Source organism: Chiloscyllium plagiosum, unplaced genomic scaffold (genome assembly GCF_037043375.1).
Source record: "Chiloscyllium plagiosum isolate Xiang-an unplaced genomic scaffold, Cpla_swu_hap1 HiC_scaffold_20, whole genome shotgun sequence".
NCBI classification, from domain to species: domain Eukaryota; kingdom Metazoa; phylum Chordata; class Chondrichthyes; order Orectolobiformes; family Hemiscylliidae; genus Chiloscyllium; species Chiloscyllium plagiosum.
The window spans coordinates 12,363,946-12,389,660 of NW_028270158.1; the positions used below are offsets into that span (position 1 = coordinate 12,363,946).

Here is a 25,715-nt window from a genome sequence, read left to right on the forward strand (position 1 = left end):
AGAGAGCAAACGAACAGTCTTTCTCAATCCTTGGAATGTATGGCTATGTTATACATGCAAAGTGTCTCTGTTGTAGCCTTTTAACGCTAGTTACTGTTGCACCTTGCAATGCAAGTCTGTGCTTCCTGGGTGGCCTGCAAGGTCTTGGAGAATTGAATAAGCTTTATTGTCATGTACTCACATTAGTAAAGTGAAAAGTTTAAAAGTTGCCACTTATGGCGCCATTTGCCATATTGATCATTCTGGGTTGACAGATGCTAATATCTGGGGATTAGAGGTGTGTGCACCTGTTGCCGGTGCATCATGCCCCGAACTGCAGACTGATCAAATGCAACACAGTGGTCATTTGAAGCAAGTGGTGGGCTGATTCCAACAGAGTCGTTTGCATGTTGAACTTTTGAAATATTAAGCTTGCTTGGTAAGCTTGGCAAGAGAAAAAGATGAATAATAATGAGGCAAGTTGAGCTGTCAAGAAGACATTTAGCAAGCAGTAATTCCCCCTTAGTCACTGACTAGTGAGAAACTTGCCAGGCACACTGCCTGTGAAAAGCCTAAAAGATGGGCTGAGATGCTCCTGGCATCAAGATTGGCCTCACTGGACTTCTCACTTGATTCTGCCACAAATCTCACCATAGCTCATATTGCTGAGACCACCTATGATATTCCACCCAATGTATACAACGTCATTATTTTTAAAAATCAGAAGAATCAAAATCAATTTAAACTATGATGCTGTATATAGAGCTTTTAAAACAAAACATTTTGCAGTAGCTTAAGTACAGAATCTGCACTTTAGTGTTCAAAACATAGTATAATTTTCATTTTTACCTCTAGATGATTATTCCACATGCATATCCTTGGAGACTACTGGATTCTATACATTTCAAAGAAAGGAATAGCATACAGAAAGCAAAATTAAACGATTGGTGACAAAAAATTCACCAAAAGTTACAAACTGAAAATGTTCAAAACCACTACAATATACACCACTGAAGGAAACGCCAGTTGCTGGACCTGGAACAGCAAGATAAAAACTGTAAAATCATCTGTAAAATGTAGTGATACATCAGGACAGATACTGCCTGAATATTTCCAATCCCATAAATGAATCAACTGCCATGAAGTCTTGAACCATTGTCTAAGTGTTCGAGCTGGGTAATCTGTATCATATTATGAAACAGACATGACAACATTGCATCTCCTTATATAATTTGCTTTTGTCCAAGTTGGTTTTCTAGCTAAACAGATCACTGCAGAGCTTAGACATCAGTGAGTCAGTTTGCAGTTCCAAAATTTGTTGTTCAGACATTCATTTGGTTTTCTGATTGGAACACAAATGTCGCAAAGGACAACATCCAAATCAACCGTGGCTGATGTACTTCGTTCAAAATGATTTGGTAGGAGGCTTCTGTCACCCCAGCAGAAATGTAGTTTTTGAACTGCAAATAAATATATAAAACCACTATTTATTGATTGAATTCCAATTATATTCCGATAATATAGTAAATTATACTTGCATACATAATCCCTTATTTTGAAAGATTTTTGAAAATTACCACTTACTTCTTTTTGAAGAGTAGTGATTTATGTCGATGATTGCAGTCTCTGCCAGCCTCGTCCCATGAAAAGCAATAAGAATAACTAAGCTTTTTTCTGTTGCCATTGATATTAACACTGGGTAGAATTACATTTTTAAAAAGGGCTTACAAGTTTTAAAATTTCATTGCTAAGTAATGTAAAATTGGCCATATTTATTTCTATACAATTGAAAAACTTTTTCATCCTTTACATCATTTCTGAATCAAAAGCTATGATCTCCATCAAAACAGATTTTATTACTGGTGCACTTAGCAAATGAACCAAATTAAAATTCAACACAGTCCAAATTCCCACCAACTGACAGTGTCTTTAATATAGTAAGCATTTCAAGTGTTATGATCCCAAATCTCAACAACACATCCTGTTGACCATTTGCTGCTGGCAGCAGGCTGCTCATGCTCAACCAGTCCATACTTGCAAGCTTCAAGAGTATATCCATCATTGGATTGGATTCTATTATTGGAAATCATCTAAAGAATCCAGACTGTGCTAGGAATTACACCAAGAATCAGTAGATCATCATCAGCATGATGAACTTATGCGTGCAAGAAGCTATATTTCGAATTACTCAAGATTATGGATTCTTTTCGGCAAAAGGAATTTTTATGTACATTTCACCTACTTAAAAAATGAGGGTCATGGTGACAGTCAAATTCTACTACATCATGGCAATGCTTTCAGTGATCAGAATCTACCTGCTTAATCTGAGAATTAAGACTATAAAACACAGGAACAGAAATTAGGCCATTCGGCTTATCGAGTCTACTCTGCCATTTGATTTTGACTGACAGGTTTTTTTACAACCTCATTTTTCTGCTTTCTCCCTGTAATCTTTGATCCCCTCGGCCATCAAAAACTTATCCCTGTTTTAAACATACTTAATTACCTGGCATTCACAGCCTTCTGTGACAATGAAATCCACAGGTTCAACACTCGCTGGCTAAAGAAGTTTCTCCTTAACTCTGTTCCAAAGTGTCTTCCCTTTAATCTAAAGGTATGCCCTTGGGCTCTTAGTTCGTTGCCGATGGAAACATTTTCCCAACTTCCACTCTGTCCAGGCCGTTCAGCATTCTGAGAGTTTCATTCCTCATCCTTCTGAACTCCACTGAAAATAGTCCTAGAGTCCTCAAATGTTCTTCATATGTTAAGCCTTTCATTTCTGGGATCATTCTCATGGACTTCCTCGAGACCCACTCCAGGGCCAATACATTCATCCTGAGGTATGGGGCCCAAAATAGCTCACAATACTCTAAATGTGGTCTGATTAGAGCCTTATAAGGCCTCAAGTACATCCCTGCTTTCATATTCTACTCTTCGAGATGAATGACAACAATGCATTTGCATTCCTAACTACTGACTCAACCTGCAAGTTTACCTTAAGTTAACCTGGACAAGGAGTCCCAAGTCCCTTTGCACTTCAGACTTCTGAATTTTCTCCCCATTTAGAAAATAGTCCATGCCTCGATTCTTCCTACTAAAGTGCTTGACCTCACACTTGCCCATGTTGTATTTCATCTGCCACGTCTTTGCTCACTCTCCTAACCTGTCTAAGTCTTTCTGCAGCCTCCCGCCTCCTCAATACTACTTGCCCCTCCACCTATCTGCGTATCATCCACAATCTTAGCCAGATTCCCTCAGCTTCTTCTTCCAAATCATTAATGCATAAAATGAAAAGTTGTGGTCCTAACACTCACCCTTGTGTGTGTGTGGGGGGGGGGGGGGGGGGGGGGGGACACCACTAGTCACCAGCTTTCATCCTGAGACAGACCTTTTTATCCTCACTCTCTGCCTTCTGCCAAACAGCCAATCTTCTAACCATGCTAGTCCTTGCCTCTAACACCATGGGCCATTATCTTACCTAGCAACCTCCCGTGCAGCACTTTATCAAAGCCCTTTTGGAAGGCAACAAAGATAACATCTATTGGCTCTCTTTGGTCTAACCTGCTCATTTCCTCCTCAAAGAATTCTAACAGATTTTTCAGGCATGACCTCCCCTCAATGAAACCATGCTGACTTTGCCCTATTTTACCTCGCACTTCCAAGTATTCAGAAATCTCATTTTCACAATGTACTTCAAAATCTTGCCAATGACTGAGGTCAGGCTAATCAGCCTATAACTTTCCATCTTTTGCCTTACTCCTTTCTTAAACTGGGGTGCGGTGGGGGTTATATTAGCAATTATCCAGTCCTCTGGGACCTTACCTGTCTCCTATGATCCCTGGACGATCACTACTAAAGCCTCCATTCTCCCTTCAGCTATCTCCTTCAGAACTCTAGGTTTGTAGTCCATCTGGTGCAGGCGATTTATCCACTTTCAGACCTTTCAGTTTTTCTAGCACCTTCTTCTTGGAGATGGCTACTAAACTAATCTTTGCCCCCCCAATGCTCTTGAATCTTTGGGATGTTACTTGTGTCTTCCACTGTGAAGACTGACGCAAAGTACTTATTCAGTTCCTTGGCCATTTCTTTGTTTCCTATTACTATTTCTTCAGCATTATTTTCCACTAGCCCAATGTCCACTTTTCCCTCTCTTTTTCTCTTTACATATTTTAAAATTGACTGTTAACTGCTCTTGTTGCATTTCCATGTCAATTATGGCCCAACAAATCTGCACCTCTTCGCATTCCGCATAAGATTATGAATTTATTCAAGTCTGCTTCTTGCACTCCTCAAAATTAGACCGCAAGACAGAAAGCAACTTCTAATCTCCTCAAGCATTTAAATACCCCAAATGCACCTCTCATAAATATACTAGTTTAAAAGATGGAACAGTACAGAAAAAAGTTCTAGGTATCGTTCCATCATGTATGGTGACCAGTGCAATAGCTGAACAAAGTCCCATTTCCAGAGGTCAAAGTAACGCCACAAGTGTAAGGAGAGTCACAAGTTTATTTCAGAGTGAAGAACACTTAACTCACATGAGTTTGTTACTTGAGGCTCAGAATGCAGATCTGGAGTTAAGTTAATACAATCAGCTCAGGGGAATTTATTGAGAGAGGGTTTGTTGGGTGTGGATGGAGCATTTTGAAATAGGGAGGGACATGAGGTCAAAGGAAAGTACAGCATGAAGAAGATTGAAATCATTGGAGTATGAAAATCAGTTAGTGCACAGGGGACAAGCACAGTGAAGGCATATCTCTTGAAAAAATTGTGCAGTACTCAGATGGGTAAGAGAGAACAAGGATTTTTAAAGAGAATGGTAAGACTGAAAATTGAGGTGAAACTGCGAGATAGGGAATTAAATAGAAAAATTAGAATATTCAGCATAAAAACTACACCAATACCAGAGCAAATTAGGCAATATATTGGTAGTATGTATGATCAGATGGGGAAGATTCATTAACATGTGAAAAGATCTTTATAATTCGGTCACTTCACTAAATGCCCACTGTAAAACCATGATGTCTCACAATATATTGAAAACGAGTTTAAAATGAATATTTTCTCTATCCTCTACACCTTGATAACACTGCCAAATTCCTGCTGAAGTTACAATAATAGAAGAATATCTTCAAAGAAATTTGCGTTTTTTTTGAGATGGCATCATACAACATCACCACAAAGCGGTATTGTAATTTTTTATTCATTTTCAGTGAACATTTATTTTACATATAATGTTTGCAAAATTATCAATGTGAGTCAAGTGGATAAGAAAAGAGGCAGAACCACATCAGTGTGAAGCTTGTGCAATTTTAAATCCTGCACAACATTTCATGAATACTAAACTGCCTAATCAATGGCACTAGGAAATTAGCATTCCATAAAATTTCACCATGCAATTTCATCATGTATTTTTTTCAACAGGCCACCCAGACCATCTAAACCAGAATCTTAAAGCAGGGTACCATTACCTTCTGAAAGATTTCACTGGAATGATATGGTTACAGCTATTGCTGCATCAGCAACAGCAATCACTTTCAGTAATGCCCTGCAGTTTTAGTACAACTTCTTGAAGGTCTGATGGAGGTAGTGACAAGGAAGGAAGTATTATTGCCCATCACCCACAGCAAAATGCCTAAGGCAACTATTCAGCAGGCATGGGCAGACTCTGAGTTTCATTAACTTCAAGATGCAAGAAGAATGAGTACACCTTTCTCTCTCTCAATAACACTGCTTTCATCCTACCCTGTTGCTAATACTCTGAATTCCCTCCACCATATCCTTTGACAAATATTCATAAAAACACTTTGCAACATATCTTATTTCATGGCATGACACACTATTATTGTCTTCTCTCACATTCTGGAACCTGCAAATTCAGCAATTCTTCCTCTCTCATTTCATATTCCACAAATTTGTCCTTCCATGAATCATATGCTATCCTACTTTTTCTTCAAATTTCGGCATGTGCACTGTATGCATGAGCTTTACTTGTCTCAACTAATCACTTCAACATCATTCATTTTTCTTGATTTTTTTTTTCTGCAGTATTTACTGCCAGGGAGAGGAGAGGAATAACTAACTTAGGGACATCACCTAAATGAAACACAAAGCCCTGGAAATTAAGTGTCCTAGAAAAAAAGCCTTGAGCATTGGGAAAACATGATTGGTGTAGGTATCTACATCTTTCTGACAGTTCTATGTTCACATCAACAAATAATCAGTAACATCTTTGGATTCTCAACTATGAAAGTCATTCCAACTGAAATTGAATATGTTTGCCGTTCATAAGTAACTAAGGTAAATGGTTGAAAAAGACACTCCACAAAATATTTTCTTGAATGATAAGTTTGGTTGTTGGCAACAAAGTCTTAGCATCAACGGCAGGAATTTATGGAACAAAAGCATTGGCATATTGCTAAATCAGAAGACAGAGTTCGTATAAAGCATCCCAAACTTAAATTTTAGAACAAGATATTACAACAATGATTATTCCCATACAGTTATGTGATTAGTAAACCATATGCCTTCGCAAAAAACGTTCTGAATACATTAAAAATTGCAACTCTACTATAAACTAATTTTCACACTTTAGTTCAACAATACCTTCCAGGTAACTGTAAGCTCAGTTCACAGTTGGAAGAATCTGGAAGTTCCTTGTAAGGCAATGGCTGAGAGGATTGGTCTGGTACAGTGGCAGGTGTAGCAGATGAATCCATATATTCTGCAATTGACTCAGGCTCCAGTGCATTGGTTGAATTTTCTCCAGTGGTAGCATATTGTGGCACAGGATGTATATCAGATTGTTTTAGAGAAAATGATGCTGAATTGCTCTGGATAAGTAATGAAGCACAAAACAGAAATAAATCCTTAATACTCTTAATTTGAAGTAAATTTATTATGCTGTTTTCTCATAAATAATTTTGTACAAAATGTGGATTAAAAATAAAAACTAATGCAAAATTTGGTTTGCTATTTCAGAGCATTGAATGAAGAAACATTTTTTTTACCTCCTCTGCTGTTTTTCTAAGTGATTGAGTATTTACAGTTTTCAAGGCAGCTTTTACCTTTCTTTCCAATCGTTTTATTCGAATCTGTGTGAAAAATGGATTGTTAAAGTTGTTTTTATCTCTGTAATTTATATTTCTTAATACTGGTTTTAAAACACAGGACAATGGCACAAAAATTACATACACAACAATAAGTCAAAATCCCAGAAGACAAGATAGAAATGTTTCTTGAAAAAAAGTGATAAAGGTACAAATCTAACAAAATCAAAATGAAGTTTCTTCAGTGATCAAAGACTGAATTTTGTATCTAAAATTTCCAGGTGCAGAAAATGGTCTCTTTCACCTATACTTTGGATTGAAGTTTGTCATATTCCTTATGTACCACTGAACAAACTATAACTACAACTAGCAAGCAAATAGTATTTGGCCACTGCACAACTGAGCTCTGAAAGTTTTCCCTGGGTTGGATTGGAAGGCAAACAACCGCCCACTTTCACAAAATAAAAGACATGATTTTTAAAATAGATTATTGACATGATTTATTGTATGTCCTTCCTCAGGCCAATCCTTTCTGACTTTAACGCAGTACATTAAGAGCCAGCATTGGTGCCTTGAATGGACTAAGTTCCCTAGAATAACCGATTAATAATTGCGTTTCCTGTTAACTGTCTCAAGCTGAAGCAGATTGTTTGCAAACTTTGCAGCGTATGTGATCTTGCGATTTGCTTCCAACCTCAGATTCATGCCATCTTTAATTTGACTATTACTACTTTCACAACACAGCCAACTCTGTTCCCATCTCAGCTATTCAGCCGTTGATCCCAGTCCTTCAACTTGCCAAGATGAATTCTTCCAATTCATGCCTCTTGAACACTACCAATTTTGATTGCTGCATTCGTTGCTTAATTGAGAACTGTACACTCCGCTGACAATCTGCAAGCTCTGAAATTCCCTCCATAAATATCTTCCCCTCTTCCTTGCTTCCCTCCTTTAATATACTCTTTAAAAACCCCTCTTGGCCAAACTTTGTCATTTGATTCAACATTTGCTTACAGGGCTCAGTGTCAAATTTTATTAGAGAATAATCTTGAGAGATATCTTGTTCTATTCTGATGGAAGATTCTAAATAAATACAAAGTAGTTGTTTAAAACTTACTTGAATAGTTTTAGCCAGTTCTTCATGATTTTGTCTACACTCAATATTTTCAATTCTTTTTGTTAAGTCTTCAAGTTTGTTGTTCAAATGATCACTTCTAAGTTCAGTGGCAATCTTTTGGTGAATCCATTTCTGGATCTAACAAGATAAACTGGAATGAATCTGTGATTTGCACGTAAAAGTAAAGTTCAAAGTTTAAACATATATATTCCTATATTAAGCACTGTTAATAATCCACTGTAGGCATGGTCTGCGTCACTGTTTTAGCAGTTCTATTCCCACTTTCAAATAAACTGGCAGGGAAATTCACTTAAGGTATTGCATAATGTGGATTATTAATTTTTCTTCCATCCTTGCAAAATTGTCTGTAGCATCTGATTAGGGAAGTAACAAGAGGTATTTATGAAGACAAAAGTATCTAACTTTGGCAGTGGTCAATTTGGTCAGTATTTCAGACACAATGGCCATATTTTTAGCAGCTAGCAGGCATGTCTCAGTAGAAACTTTCTTTTACTTTGATATCATCGCAGATGAAACTGCCAAATCTTTGTTGCAATCTATTTAGGGATCAATACATTTTGTTTTTAAAGCAAACAAGGTACTTACTAAGAAAATAAAGAAGAGCATTCCAAAATTTGTTCAAACAAATTTTATTATACAAACGGTTGGAAAAGTAAAACAAACAAACACACAATACATGACATACTCTAATATCTAGAATTAACAAAAAGACAAATTTGGATTTATGAACAAACTGTGGTTGGACACTCACAGGAGCACATCAAATAGCAGATAAAATTAACAGTTTCCCAGTAACCCACCCAAAGTTTAGGGACAATGAGTCAGCAAATCTCATTAAAAGATTTGCTAGCCTTCATGAAAAATCTTCATTGGCCTCTGAAAGATCTAGACTCTGAACTGATTTAAGAGTTATTTTAACAGAAGAGAATAGAATATCCTTTATTATCATGTGTACTCCAGTACAGGAATACAGTGAAAAGTCTTTACAATGGCTGCCTCTAACGACTCTACCTTGTATACAAGTACCTGGGTACAAATCTTGGATACAAAAGAGAAATAAAAGAAAATGTAGTTGCATTGTTTACAGTATATAATAAAAAAAAGTTAGAAATAAGATAGTTATAATAATTTAAGGATTGACATTACAGTCTGGAAAAAAAATTCAAATAGCAGCAGCTCCGCCTGTGGTCGGACTGCCTTCGCCAGGCCCTAGCCCATTTTGTTCCAGCCTCTGATCCGCTCCCCACTGGCACATGGTATGTTCCGCTGCAATGGGACTTGTATCCCCTCGTGCTGCACAGTGGCTCGCTTCTCCTCGCGCTGCTCCAGGCTTTGTACCCTCCCACTGTTCCTGGTCTTGTTTCCCTTGTGCTGGACTGTAGCTCGCCTCTCCTTGTGCTAGTCTAAGTCTTGTTCCCCTCATGCTGCACCAGGACTCATTTCCCTTCACACTACTCAAGTTAAAAACAGAGGAATCCTAGACTTCTAGAGACTGTTAATAATTATCTAGTTATCAACACACCAGTTCAGCTTCACAGTTTCTGCTGCACATGAATTTTCCTCAGCTCCCAGACCCAGCCTTCTTAGTTTTCTCAGGCTATACTGCAGCATCAGGTGCGGTCCCAGTTCCTCAGCCATGCTGCTAACAACAGATCATCTCCCAACCACACAATCTTTTCTCGCAAGCTTATATCCCACTGACTTCAAAAGGTTACGTTCCGGCATCCAATCACGAGTACCATTCTAGCTTGCTAACTGCTCCAACCCCACAAGCCCATGGGTCATCCTTTGACCCAAATGTTGGGAGCCAGCTAACCAAAGCACTTCAGCCATATGGAACCACGTTCCTGGACTCTCACTGACAAACTGACTGGAGCTGACAATTGCTTACTGACACTTAAACTGATTTGAGGGACTCATTGAAATACTTGCAACAAATGGTGGCTCAGTGGTTAGCACTGCTGTCTCACAGCACCAGGGTACCAGGTTCGATTCCAGCCTCGGGTGACTGCCTGTGTGGAGTTTGCTCATTCTCCCCATGTTTGCGTGGGTTCCCTCCGGGTGCTCTGGTTTTCTCCCACAGAACAAAGATGCCCATAGTGTTAGGTACATTAGAGAGAGGGAAATGGGTCTGGATGGGTTGCTCCTCGGAGAGTCGGTATGAACTTACTGGGCCGAAGGGCCTGTTTCTACACTGTAGGAAATCTAATCTAATCATAAACAAGTCTTGCCCTTGTTCCTAAGCAGGATTAAATGTAACAATCAGTGAAACATCTTGTGCTTGATGTTTCAAATTGCCAGCTTACAAGGCACAATGTAATAAAATCTATACTTCTCCCTTCACTGTGTTAGTTCACTCCAAGGAGGTGGGGCAGACTGTTATCCCAACAGATAACTGAAGACATTAGAGTCCAGACAGTGTAGTTAAAAGTTCTGCCTAGGTTCTCTAAGACATCATATTAGTTGTTTGGTTACATATTGGCCCTCCTTGCATTCTTTACTGCCCACCTACCTACCTCAATAGTTCATCTTAGTCCCTCTGCTAAGAAAATGCCCCATACGCAATGGTACCCCCATATACTCCATGTCAGCTGTCCCATGCCCATTCTCACTATAAATACACTGCATACAACAACCAATAAATCTGACAGTAACAATGACATGCGAAACGGCTTAGAAACTAACTTTTTGACCAACATCTGGGTTCCTACAATTCTAAAAATAAACAGACTATTAAGATATTAATAACAGTAGCTTTAAAGTTGTGGTACCTTTAATTTTGTGCAAATAAACAGACACATTGACAAAATCTCTGAAAACAATTAAGCCAGTCAAAACTTCTCTGCAAATAAAATCTCTTAGAAATAATCCTTTTAGAAGAGACTGGGCTTTCATCCAAGTTTCATTATGCAGTTTCAAGAACTCTTCTCGTCTGCCTGGATGCCGCAGTAGCTGCAGGTCAGTCTTTAAAGGAGCTCTGCCTTTACAAGTAGGGGTTTTACTTTGAAGTCCAAAGGTAGGTGCAAGTAAGAGTATATTGTGCCCTCTCGCTTCCTGACTGTCTATTTTAAGTTGCTGCTCTTTTCAAGCTTGAAGACCTCGAAGCTGGAGGGCCAGTCAAAGAGCCAAGGAAAGTGAATTCACCCTATAGCTACTAAATGACCTCCCATGCAAGAATCACAAGTGACTGTTGGGATCCCTATACACCCCAGCCTGCTGACCAACTCAGCCTGATGGTAGGATTCAGGAGTTTGCAGTGAATATCTTGTACTGTCTCCCTGATGGTATCTGGTTTATTACCACAGAATGGGAAACATGATCACAGCAGTATGATGTTACAGTAAAAGGAGTTAATAGAATTAGAACAATTTTACAACGTTCCTTGTGAACAGTTTCATTGTGCTTTTTGGGATATCATGATCAATGAACCTTTGCAAACTTGCAAAATCATTCCCAAGATAGTACTATTGATAGAATCTATGACCCAAGATTTAATTTTTTTAAATGTTGAATGAATTAGAAGTAACATTTTCCAGAGTCACAACACCATTTTAAATTAAAATACACCTTTTTTTCCCAACCACTGTAATCAAACTTTAAAAATTCTTAATGCAAAGCATTTTGATATTCCTTTAGTTGAAGTGAAGATGATGAAGACATTGCTTGCTAAAATATAACAAACCCCTATAAATATAATGAATCAAATCATTAGCTGAAAGTATTCTTTAAAGCATACTTTGAAAAAAATCCATTATCCATCTAATCATTTTTATTTCTCAGTATTTCCTTAAATGCTAACCAACTCTTATTACCCCATTCCTAAAGCAAATAAAAACAAGAGTCACCTCATGAAAACACTTCTTCTTAGTAGTTTCTGCACTTTGGCTTTTGGAATGTAATTTAAGATGGTCACTTTTGTCACCTTCTGAAGTCTTAAATTGCTTGTTGCTACTTCTTTCTTCACTGCTTGAATGGGTCCTTTTTCTTAAACCTTAAATTAGAACATTATACACATATATAGTCTATTGAAATGTAATGTTTTCCTCATTAGAAGAGGAACTAATGTCAATCAATTAATGATTGTTGAAAATTTAGTTGTTCATTGATGTAAAGCATCTAGGTTGCTAAATTATTATGATACCTTAAACACAGTTTCAAAGATTTATTTGAAAAGTCATAATATACTTAAAGACAATTCAAAAGAATTACCAATTTAATGAGAAAACAAAAACAAAAACACTAAGAGAGCAGACTGTTTGCCAAAAGGACTGACTGGAAGGGACATAACTATGGAGAATGTGTAAACTGACGTGTTGACAACCTTGTAAATAGTAATTGAGCCAGTTTGTTCACCTTGCGAACTTGATGCTGAAATTGAGCGCATTAAAGCCATCCTGTGGGATAATGGTTAACCAGATAATTTCTTGGTATATTTCACAAACTCCTGAACGGGATTAAGGAGAGGACTGAAAAGTCATCCTGAAAACTGCCCAGTATCTATTACTTTAGACTGAGGAAAACAGCAGTGAATGTTTTCTATATGGACTTCTGCAAGGCATTCGACACGGTTCTGCATGGTAGATTGGTTAGCAAAGTTGAATCATATGGAGTACAGGGACAGCTAGCCATTTGGATAAAAAATTGGAGATAGAAGACAGTGGGTAGTGGTGGAGGGTTGCTTTTCATACTGCCACTGTTTTTGTAACTTATATGTATGAAATGGATGTGAATATAAGAGGTATGGTTAGTAAGTTTGCAGATGACACCAAAATTGGTGATGTAGTGTACAGCAAAGGAGGTTACCACAGAGTTCAACAGGACCTTAATCAGATGAACAAATGTGCTGAGGAGTGGCAGATGAAAATTAATTTAGATAAATGTGATATGCTGCATTTTAGTAGATCAAATCAGAGTGGGACTTATACACTTAATGGTAAGGGCCTCGGGAGCATTGCCGAACAAAGAGACCTTGGGGTGCAGGTTCACATTTCATTGAAAGTGGAGTTGCAGGTAGACAGGGTGGTGAAGAAAGTGTTTGATATGCTTGTTCTTTATTGGTCAATGCATTGACTGTAGGTGTTGGGAGGTCATGTTGTGGCTGTACAGGACATTGGTTAGGCCACTTTTGTAATGCTGAATTCAATTCTGGTCTCTCTCCTATATGAAAGACATTGTGAAACTTGAAAGGATTCAGAGAAGATTTACAAGGATGTTGCCAGGGTTGGAGGGTCATAGCTAAAGGAAGAGGCTGAATAGGCTGGGTCTACTTTCCCTGGAGCGTCTGATGCTGAGGGGTGACCTTATAGAGGTTTCTAAGGTCGTGTGGAGCATGAATAGGGTGAATAATCTGGGTCTTTTCCCCAGGGTAAGGGAGTCCAAAACTAGAGGGCATATGTTTAAGGTGAGAGAGGAAAGATTTAAAAGGGACTAAAGGAGAAATCCTTTCATGCAGAGAGTGCTGCGTGTATGGAATGAGTTGCCAGAGGTGGTGGTGGAGGTTGATATAATTACATTTAAAAGGCATCTGGATGGGTATATGAAAAGGAAGGGTTTAGAGGGATATGGGCCAAATGCTGGCAAATGGACTAGATTAATTTAGGATATCAGGTCGGCATGGATGAGTTGGACTGAAGGGTCGGTTTCTGCACTGTACACCTCTATGACTTAATGACTCCAGGCTAATATCTCTCAAACATTTCATCAACATATGAAACTAGCTGTTTTCTGCTACTAAGCAGTAGCAACATGAGTAGTGTTTGCCATTGACAAGATGCTAATATCAGGCCAAAACATTCTGCTGATCAAACAAATAAGTAATGCGATAAATAGATTTCAGTGCCAGTGTGATGTTGGACATGTAGATTTCATGTCGAACTGCAGTGGATCATAATCAGACAACATACCCTTTTGGTGGTTCACAACATACATGAGGCTGACTCTGTCTCACAAACCCACATTTGCAAATCATAAAACAGTGTCCAACATGAGATAAGATTCCACAATTGGACAACAGGACGATTTGGACCGAAGGGTCTGTTTCGATGCAGTACGTTTCTATGACTCTCTGACTCAATTACATTTGGTCAACAATCCTGAGTATGTAAATAATCAAACTCGCAACCAATTTTGGATTGTCAGTAAGGTTTGTAGCATGGCACATTTGCACCTAATCAGAGTTAAATGTGTTAATACACAGGGCCCAGTGTATTCAGACAGAAAAACCACTTGCTGACCATTCAACATTATCCTCTTTTAAAGCATAAATGTTGTTTTCCCTTTACCAGGATATTTCTTGTGAATTGCCCTATTTAGTGCAAGACTAATAGATTAAACAAGACAGAGTTTTTTCCCAGCAATACTCAGTTCTGTACTTTCAAACAGCTACTTCTATCTTAAATAATCAATTTCGTAGAACAGAATTATAGAATCCCAATTATGTGGAAGCAGGCCATTCGGCCCATAGAGTCACACTGCCCCTCCAACCAGCATCCCACCCAGATCTGCCCTGCCCTAGCCCTATAACCCCACATTTCTCATGGCTAACTCACCTCGTCTGTATATCCCTGGACATCGTAGGCAAATTTTGTGTGGCCAATCCACCTAATGGCAACAAGGTGGCTCAGTGGTTAGCACTGCTGCCTCACAGCACCAGGAACCCAGGTTCGATTCCTGCCTTAGGCAACTGTCTGTGTGGAGTTTGCACATTCTCCCTGTGTCTGTGTGGGTTTCCTCTGGGTGCTGCAGTTTCCTCCCACAATCCAAAAATGTGCAGGTTAGGTGAATTGGCCATGCTAAATTGCCCATAGTGTTGGATGTGTTAGTCAGGGGTAAACATAGGGTTGGCGAATGGGTTTGGGTGGGTTTCTCTTCGGAGGGGCGATGTGGACTTGTTGGGCCGAAGGGCCTGTTTCCACACTGTAGAGAATCTAATCAAACTTGCATATCTTTGGACTGTAGGATGGTACCAGAGCCCCCGGAGGAAACCACACAGACATGGGGAGAATATGCAAACTCCATACAAATAGTCATGTAAGGCTGGAATTGCACTTAGGTTTCTGGCACTGTGAGGCAGCAGTATTAGCCACTGAGCCATCACGCTGCCAAACTCAAACTGCTGGTGTACTAAGCATGCTTTTATATCGCTGAGAATGAAGCTGGTCAAGTGGTTGAAGTATAAGTGGGCGAGCATTTTGGGGACAGTGACCACATCTCTAAATTTCAAAGTCATCATGGAAAGAGATAACAATAGTGTAGCAGTTAAGTATCTAAATTTGGGATGGTGGGGGGGGGGATGCGTGGGGTGGAGTCCAGTTTCAATATTATTAGAAGGATTTTACAAACATAGACTGCGAGCAGCTACTTGAAGTTAAGTCTACACTTGGAAAGTGGGATAGTGTAATATAGAGACTGTAGGGGCAGTGTGTTTCTATAAGAGTGAAAGGCAAGAACAACAAGTCCTGAGAACCCTGGATGTGAAGGGATAATCAAGAAAAAAAATTGCTAGGTACAGTGTATTAAAAACATGGGAGGTCCATTAGAAGTATATAAAAATCTAGGAGGGCAAACAGGGGCCATGAAATATCTTTGGCAGAAAGAAGTAAGGAAAATCCCAAAGGCATTTAAGTATATGAAGAGCAAAACGATTATCAGGGAAAGAGTGGGCCTGTTAGAGACCAAATGGGAAATCTGTGCATGGAGCTCAAGGACATGGGTAAAGTCTTAAATGAATATTTCTCATTTGTATTCACAAAGAAGAAATACATTGTAGCTGGAGACTTCAGTTGGGATAGTGAGCTCCTATATTCCTGATGAAGGGCTTTTGCCCGAAATGTCGATTTTACTGCTCTTTGGATGCTGCCTGAACTGCTGTGTTTTTCCAGCACCACTCTAACCTAGACTCTGGTTTCCAGCATCTGCAGTCATTGTTTTTACATAGTGAGCTTCTAGTGCAGGTTGAAATTAATAAGGGGGCGTTATTAGATGTATTAAAGGACATATTATCAGGGCCTGATGAGATGTATTCCAGCTGCTATCAGTGGCAAGGGACGAGATTGCTGGACCCTGACAGAGATATGTAATATTTTGCTGGCCACAGATGAAATGCCTGATGACTGCAGGAAAGCTAATGTGGTTCCTTCTTTAAGGGCAGCAGGGATAGACCAGAAGATTACCAACTAATTAGTCTGATGTCAGTGGTAGGGAGGTTATTGGAAAAAATTCTGAGGGACAGGATTATACTTGTAAAAGACAGAAGTTGATGAGGGATAGTCAGCATGAAATCGAGAGAGGCAGATCCTGTCTCACAAATTTTATTTAGTTTTTAAATATATTGAGGAGGGTGGTGCAGTTGTAGTTTACATGGACTTCAGTTAGGCCTTTGAAAAGGTCCCAAAGGGAAGGCTTATCCAAAAGTTAAGAGCCAAAGGGATCAAAGGCTAGTTAGTAAACTGTATCCAAACCTGGCTTGCAAATATGAGGCAAAGGATGATGGTAGAGGGTTGTTTTTGTGATTGGAAGCCTATGACCAGCAATAAACTACATTGGTCACTGCTGGGACCGCTCCTGTTTGTAACGTATATAAATGACTTGGATGTGAATGTACTAGGTATAATTAGTAGGTCTGCAGATGATACAAAAATTGGTGGTGTTGTTGTTAGTAAGGAGGAAGGTCTCAGTCTACAGTCTGATATTGATCCGCTGGTAAATTGCGTAGGGTGATAGCAGATGGAATTTAATCCTGATAAGTTTAAGGTGGTACATTTTGGGAGGTCTAATAAGGGAAGGTTTTGCACAATGAATGGTAGGTCCCTAAGAAGGGCTGAGGAACAAGGGGACTTTGGTGAATAAGTTCAAAGATCCCTGAAGGTGTCAGCACAAGCAGACAGGGTAGTAAAGGCAACAAACGGGATGCTTGCCTTTATTAACTGGGGCATAGAATATAGAAGCAAAAAAATCTTGTTACAACTTTGTAGAGCATTAGTTAGGTCACAGGTGGAATACCATAGGCTGTTCTAGTTGCCACACTATTGGAAGGATGTTGCATTGGAGAGGGTGCAGAGGAGTTTCACCAGGACATTGCTGGAATGGAAACGTCTCAGTGATGAGGAAAGACTGGACAGGCTGAGTTTGTTTTCTCTACAGCAGAAAAGGCTGAGGGGTAATCTGACTGGGGTATATAAATTATGAGAGTCATAGACAGAATAGATCATGACAATGGCAGATGCATCTAAGACCAGAGGGCATAAATTAAAAGGTGAGGAGTATGTGGTTTAAAGGGGATCTGAGGAAACATTTTTTCACCCAGCTGGTGGTAGAAACATGGAATACGCTGCCTGAGAGAGAGGTGGAGGCAAGTACTTTCATAACATTAAAAAGCATCTGGCCAAACACTTAAAATATCATGGCAAAAGAACTATGGACTGAGTGCAGGGAAATTGGATTATTATAGTTTGGTGTTTGTTAATTGACATAGACATGGTGGGGTGAAGGGCCTGTTTCTATACTGTGTGACTTTATGAAAATAAACTATGGGGGAAAATTAGCAAGTAATAAAAGGCAGACAGTGACAGTTCTTTAAACGTAGAAAAAAGAAAGGCCAAAGTAAACATATCTGAGCTGAAAATGTGTTGCTGGAAAAGCGCAGCAGGTCAGGCAGCATCCAGAATCTTCCTGAAGAAGGGCTTATGCCCGAAACGTCGATTCTCCTGTTCCCTGGATGCTGCCTGACCTGCTGCGCTTTTCCAGCAACGCATTTTCAGCTCTGATCTCCAGCATCTGCAGACCTCACTCTCTCCTAAAAGTAAACATATGCCCCTTAGAAATAAAGCTGGAGAAATATTGATGGGGAGCCAGAAAATGATAGTGGAGTTAAATAAATATTTTGCATCAGTCTTCATGGTAGAGCACACTAATAGCATTCCAAAAATACTCAATAAATCAGGAGGATAAGTGGGTAGGGGGGAAGGTAAAGAATCAACACACCATCACTGGAGGAAAAAGTAACTATGGAAACTAATGGGCCAAGGGCTGATATGTATCCCAGATTTGATGGGTTTAAATATACAATTTTAAAGTTGCTAGAGATAGTGGATGCACTGGTAGCAATATTCCAAGAATATTTAGATTCTGGAACAGTCTGGAGGAGCAGAAAACTACCAATGTAATCCACTTAAATCAAAAAGACACCGACAAAGATAAAGTAATCATAGGACAGTTAGCTTAATATCTGCCATTAGGAAAATGTTAGAGTTCATTATAAAGGATGTAATAGTAGGGTATTTTGAAATACATAATATACTCAAGCAGAGTTAACATGGCTTCATGAAGGGGAAAGCATGCCTAACAAGTTTATTAAAATTTTTTGAAGTGTTAACAAGCTGGATAGAAAAAGGGAAAACCAATAAGTATAATACACCTGGATTTCCAAAAGACGTTCAATAAGGTATCTCTCTTTGGCAAATACCATAATCACAGACAACAGCATATTTTATGTATAGGAGTTGCAAAGTCACGTTATGGCTATACAGGATGTTGGTTAAGCCACTTTTGGAATATTGTGTGCAATTCTGGACTCCCTCCTATCGGAAGGATGCTGTGAACCTTGAAAGGGTTCAGAAAAGATTTACAAGGATGTTGCCAGGGTTGGAGGGTTTGAGCCCTAGGGAGAGGCTGAATAGGCTGGGGCTGTTTTCCCTGGAGCGTTGGAGGCTGAGTGGTGACCTTATAGAGGTTTATAAAACCATGAGGGGCATGGATAGGGTAAATAGACAAGGTCTTTTTCCTGGGGTGGGGGAGTCCAAAATTAAAGGGCATGGGTTTAGGTGGAGAGGAGAAAGATTTAAAAGGGATCTAAGGGGCGATTTTTTCTCGTAAAGGGTGGTGTGTGTAATGAATGAGCTGATGGAGGAAGTGGAGGAGGCTGGTACAATAGTATTATATAAAAACATCTGGATGGGCATATGGATAGGAAGGGTTTACAGGGAAATAGGCCAAGTGCTGGCAAATATGACTAGAGTGATTTAGGATATCTGGTCGGCATGGACGAGTTGGACTGAAGGGTCTGCTTCCGTGCAGTACATCTCCATGACTCTATGTATCTTGAAGGGAGATAGGGAGAAACCCTTAGTGTAGGGGGATCTGATCTTGTGTGAATAGATGTTGGAGAATAGTTAAAGGAAAACATCTTACTGGTTGGGCAGGAGTAGAGAATGGAGGAACAATGATAGCCAAGGGTATTCATCTGGGAAAAAGTCAGCTCGGTGGCAGAACTTACAGTACTAATTGAGGCTTTAAAAATAGCAGAAGAAAAGAAAGTGAATATTTAAATAGACTTATTAGAAAAGTTGGGAGATAGCCAGACAGATAAGGCCATGAAGGATATGACTGGGAACAAATATTGACTGGGAACACTATAGTACGAGTACTATAGATGTGTCAGTTTTTGTCCAGTGTGTGCAGGAGGGCTTCCTGACACAGTATGTAGACAGGCCAACAAGGGGTGAAGCCACATTAGATTTGGTACTGTGTAACGAGCCCAGCCAGGTGTTAGACTTGGAGGGAGGTGAGCACTTTGGTGATAGAGATCACAATTCTATTATGTTTACTTTAGTGATAGAAAGGGATAGGTGTATACCACTGGGCAAGAGTTTCAGCTGGGGGAAAGGCAATTACGATGCAATTAGGCTAGATTTAGGAAGCATAGGATAGGGAAGGAAACTGCAGGGGATGGGAACATTAGAAATGTGGAGCTTATTCAAGGAAAAGTTCCTGAGTGTCCTAGATAAGTACGTACCTGTCAGGCAGGGAGGAAGCTGTAGAGCGCGGGAGCCATGGTTTACAAAGCAAGTGTATTCTCTGGTCAAGAGGAAGAAGGCTTATGTTAGGATGAGATGTGAAGGCTCAGTTAGGGCGCTTGAGGATTACAAGGTAGCCAGGAAAGACCTAAAGAGAGTGCTCAGAATAGCCAGGAAGAGACATGAGAAGTTGTTGGCGGATAGGATCAGGGTAAACCCTAAGGCTTTCTATAGGTATTTAAGGAATAAAAGAATGACGAGAGTAAGAGTAGGGCCAATCAAGGATAGTAGTGGGAAGTTGTGTGTGGAGTCAGAGGAGATAGGGGAAGCACTACATGAATATTTTTCGACAGTATTCACTCTAGAAAACGACAATGTTGTCGAGGAGAATACTGAGATACAGGCTATTAGACTAGGTGTGATTGAGGTTCACAAGCAAGAGGTATTAGAAATCATGCACAGTGTGAAAATAGATAAGTCCTCTGGGCTGGATGGGAATTATCCTAGGATCCTCTGGGAAGCCAGGGAGGAGATTGTCGAGCCTTTGACATTGATCTTTAAATCGTCATTGTCTACAGGAATAGTGCCAGAAGACTGGAGGATAGCAAATGTGGGTTCCCCTGTTCAAGAAGGGGAGTAGAGACAACCCTGGTAATTATAGACCAGTGAGCCTTACTTCAGTTGTTGGTGAAGTGTTGGAAAAGGTTATAAGAGATAGGATTTATAATCATCTAGAAAAGAATAATTTGATTAGGGATAGTCAGCACGGTTTTGTGAAGGGTAGGTCGTGCCTCACAAACCGTATTGAGTTCTTTGAGAAGGTGACCAAACAGGTAGATGAGAGTAAATGGTTGATGTGGTGTATATGGATTTCAGTGAAGCGTTCGATAAGGTTCCCCACAGTAGGCTATTGTACAAAATGCGGAGGAATAGTATTGTGGGAGATATAGCAGTTTGGATCAGTAATTGGCTTGCTGAAAGAAGACAGAGGGTGGTTGATGGGAAATGTTCATCCTGGAGTCCAGTAACGAGTGGTGTACCGCAAGGGTTAGTGTTGGGTACTCTGCTGTTCATCATTTTTATAAATTTCCTGGATGAGGGCGTAGAAGGGTGGGTTAGTAAATTCGTAGACGACACTAAGGTCGGTGGAGTTTTGGATAGTGACGAAGGATGTTGTAGGTTACAGAGAGACATAGATAAGCTGCAGAGCTGAGCAGAGAGGTGGCAAATGGAGTTTAATGCGGACAAGTGTGAGGTGACTCACTTTGGTCGGAGAAACCGGAATGCAAAGTACTAGGCTAATGGTAAGATTCTTGGTAGTGTAGGTGAGCAGAGAGATCTTGGTGTCCGGGTACACAGATCCGTGAAAGTTGCCACCCAGGTTGACAGGGTTGTTAAGAAGGCATACAGTGTTTTAGCTTTTATTAATAGAGGGATCGAGTTCCGGAACTATGAGGTTATGCTACAGCGGTACAGAGCTCTGGTGCGGTTGGAATTGGAGTATTGTGTATAGTTCTGGTCACTGCATTATAAGAAGGATGTGGAAGCTTTGGAAAGCGTGCAGAGGAAGGACTTGAGGCTGTTTTTGTTGGAGAGAAGAGGGTTGAGACGTGACTTAATAGAGACATATAAGTTAGTCAGAGGGTTAGATAGGGTGGACAGGGAGAGCCTTTTTCCAAGTATGGTGACGACGAGCACGAGGGAGCATAGCTTTAAATTGAGGGGTGATAGATATAGGACAGATGTCAGAGGTAGTTTCTTTACTCAGACAGTAGAGTAGTAAGGGTATAGAATGCTTTGCCTGCAACGGTAGTAGGTTCGCCAACTTTAAGTCGTCACTGGACAAACATATGGACGTACATGGAATAGTGTAGGTCAGATGGGTTTCAGATTGGTATGACTGGTTGGTGCAACATCGAGGGCCGAAGGGCCTGTACTGCGCTGTAATGTTTTATGTTCTATGCTCTATGACCAATCATTAAGGAGGTGCATTTGCAGCTGCAGTAAAGACTCAGTTGTGAAGGGGATATTCCCAAGATATGATGCTTCATGGAGCACCAAAGTAGAGTGATTAGATTGGGAAAGTGAGGAGCAAGAAATACCTATGATAGTATGCCCAACTACCTTGAGGAGGAACTGTAGAGTGGGTCAAGAAGCTAAATATTTGGATATTGGAAAAAGTGATTCCCATGAGTCATCAGAGAAGTAACATGAGCAATGAATTTTACACTTATTAAACCTGGCTTACTAGCTAGGTTTATTACTCCAATATGTGGATGGATAGCACAGCCAAGAATCATGTAAATATGTAATAGATCAACATTATTGATGTTATTATCTTAGTACTTGCAATATCAGAACACCATACTGTTCCCAACAACTGTAAACCCACAACAGATGGAATGGTTAGGATAGGGGAGCCCAAGTACTAACTATTACCATGGTCATGCTTCAAGTAACACATGATGTTTCAGCATTGAGAATCCGTAATGATCAAGTGCCATAAAGTGGGTCAAGCTGAGAAGGCTCACTAGGAGCTTTAAGTTTGGAACTGTACCAACAGAAAGGCAAAACCTTGAAAATGACCCTCGGAAAAAGAAGTCTAATCGTAGGTATCAACAGATTTTTTGCAACTGCCAATTTGGCCCTGAACTTATAGAATATGTTTGCCATTATCTCTTCCTGGGTGGACACAGAAAAAGTTAGTACATTGTGGGGCGAAGTGATCAGAAATATATTTTGTTGGCAATTGATATACAAGGAGAAGGATTTTTAAATAATTTGGGCTTTGCCAAGGGCCAAAATAGGGAATTAAAATGGCAAATTTAGCAAGTTCCAGAAACTGTTCGAAGACAAGCTGCTGGAACTAGTTAAGATAGTCAATGTATAGCTGGTGCCAAGAGATTTAAGAGATACTACAAAAATGTATCTAATACCTTATATGGCATAAGTGATGAAATGATATAGGTAAAATGAATGTAAAATAGCACATCTGCAACCATGTGTAATAAATTAGTGCACGCTTTCCCTTGCATATGCTTGAATAAAATCAGTGAACATAGGAACTAGTTTTGTTGAATCATTGTAGGTATGGGGAGGAAAATCTTTTTACTTCACTGGTGGATATGAGCATTGGGAGTAAATCGCATGTATGAAGCTCTCATAAATTGTTCTCTTTGAACAATTTAAAAGCTTTAACAATACCTTCACCGTTGATAATTATAATGCAAGGTGAAGACCAGAGGACTGCAACTCTAACAGGCATCAGGAATGAATGTAGGTTTGCTCGCTGAGTTTGAAGGTTCATTTTCAGACGTTTCGTCACCATACTAGGTAACATCATCAGTGAACCTCCGATTGGAGCACTGGTGGTATGGTCCGCTTTCAGTTTAGGTGTTTGGGTTTCCTGGAGTTTGTGATGTCATTTCCTGTGGTGACGTCATTTCCTGTTCTTTTTCTCAGAGGGTGGTAAATGGGATTCACCAGTTTCCTCATTTCCCCTCCCCCCAACTTACCCCAGTTCTATCCTTCCAGCTCAGTATTGTCCTCAAGACCTGTCCTACCTGCCAATCTCCCTTCCCACCTATCTGTTCCACCCTCCCCCTGACCTATCACCTTCATCCCCACCCCCATTCACCTACTGTACTTTTTGCTACCTTCTCCCCAGCCCCACCCCCCTCATTTATCTCTCCACCCTGGAGGCTCCCTGCCTCTATTCCTAATGAAGGGCTTTTGCCCGAAATGTTGATTTTCCAGCTCCTCGGATGCTGCCTAACCTACTGTGCTTTTCCAGCACCACTCTAATCTAAACCATATAAACAACCCTCATTTATGTTTCTTTCCTCTTATTTCTTCTTTAGCCTCTTTATTTCATCTAATCTGATTCTATGTTTTCAACTTTAAGAGCTAAAATAATTCTCAATATAGTACTTTTATTTTTCTCTTTAGTTAAAAGAGGGAAAGCTCACCACCTTTACTTAATTGCCTGTCTTTCCTGAATGCCACCTACCCATGGTCAGTCAGTTCTCAGCTTTTGCTTCCTTATAGCCATACCTCTGTAATACTTATCAACTCGTACATCAGTTGAACATTTCTGTTTTATTGTGAATGTTGCAGGCATTCAAAAACAGTGCCCTTAAATTTAGTTTTATTAGTTTCTTTGTAAAGTCTGCTATTACCTGTTGCCATGCTCTTAAGCTTTTAATTACTGTCCCTTCTTGCCACATTCTGACTATCAATACCTGCAATATTTCCTTGACCAATTGTGTTGATATTCTTTTTTTTTCATTTTGTTTTACTTGAATAATCCTTTATGTGAAACCTCCCCCTCCTTAATTCAAATATAGTCATCTCTATTTCCCTTGTCATATGAGTCACCAGAACATTGGCATCAAGATGGTTCAGGTGAATTTCATGGCATAGTTCACATTTCCTCCAGCAGAGATACCACAGCCCCACAAATCAGAGTCCATATCTTTGAATCACCACCCTAATCTTATTTACCTTGCTCCAGAAATCATTTACTTTGAATTTTTATTTAGTACCTAGCTTCTCATACTCCTTACCTACAGCCTCCTTCCTAGTTTTACCCTTGTCAATAGTACCTAAAATGACCAGAACAACGAGATCCTCTACCTCCTATTGCAAATTTCTCTCCAGCCTGTAGTATGCTGAAATTTGGTACCATGCAAGGATAACAAACTTTCTGCATTCTTTCTCTTGGTTGCACAGAATCGATGTCTATTCCCCTGTCTATAATGGGCCCTGCTAACATGATTCCTTTAAATCAGACCTCTCCATCCAATCACACCTGAATGGGTTCCTGTAGTTTGGTACCACAATCAGTCTTCTCATCCATACCACAGTCTTCAGTCTTGTTCATACGAAGTGTAGGAACTCAAACTTAAAACCATAAGATATATGAGTGGAAGTAAGGCCATTTGGCCCATCGAGTCCACTCCACCATTCAAATCATGGCTAATGGGCATTTCAACACCACTTACCAGACTCTCCCCGTAACTCTTAATTCCTTGTGAGGTCAAGAATTTATCAATCTCTGCTTTGAAGACACTTAACGTCCCAGCCTCCACTGCGCTCTGTGACAATGAATTCCACAGGCCCATCACTCTCTGGCTGAAGACATGTCTCCTCATTTCTGTTCTAAATTGACCCCCTCTAATTCTAAGGCTGTGCCCACAGGTCCTCGTATCCCCACCTGATGGAAACAAATTCCCAATAGCCACCCTTTTTAAGCCATACATTATCTTGTAAGTTTCTATTAGATCTCCCCTCAACCTTCTAGCTGCCATTCCAAAGAAGAATGTTTAATCCCAACTCTCTGCCTTCTGTCAGATAGCCAATCCTCAATCCATGCCAGTAACTCATCTTGAACACCATGGGTCCTCACCTTACTCAGCAGCCTCCCGTGAGGCACCTTATCAAAGGCCTTTTGGAAGTCTAGGTAGATAGCATCCACTGGGTTTCCCTGGTCTAACCTATTTGTAATCTCTTCAAAGAATTCTACCAGGTTTGTCAGGCACAACCTCGCCTTACTAAATCCATGCTGATTTGTTCTAATCTGACCCTACATTTCCAAGAATATAGAAAGCTTATCCTTAACAATGGATTCTAGAATTTTATCTACAACCGAGGTTAGGCTAATTGGCCTATAATTTTCCATCTTTTGTCTTGATCCTTTCTTGAACAAGGGATTACAACAGCGGTTTTCCAATCATCTGGGACTTTCCCTGACTCTAG

The 25,715-nt window shown here is 39.9% G+C and overlaps 1 protein-coding gene across 1 annotated transcript in view; it reads right to left on the minus strand.

The window, feature by feature from the left end:
- The window catches only part of LOC122560846 (uncharacterized), an 85,121-nt gene that overhangs the window by 22,540 nt on the left and 36,866 nt on the right, over positions 1-25,715 (minus strand). The window contains exons 4-7 of the mRNA XM_043712003.2: positions 12,012-12,157; positions 8,146-8,283; positions 6,990-7,073; positions 6,586-6,812 (exon numbers count right to left, since the gene is read on the minus strand). Coding sequence (XP_043567938.2) covers positions 6,586-6,812; positions 6,990-7,073; positions 8,146-8,283; positions 12,012-12,157 — 595 coding nt within the window. The remainder of the gene's footprint in view (positions 1-6,585; positions 6,813-6,989; positions 7,074-8,145; positions 8,284-12,011; positions 12,158-25,715) is intronic.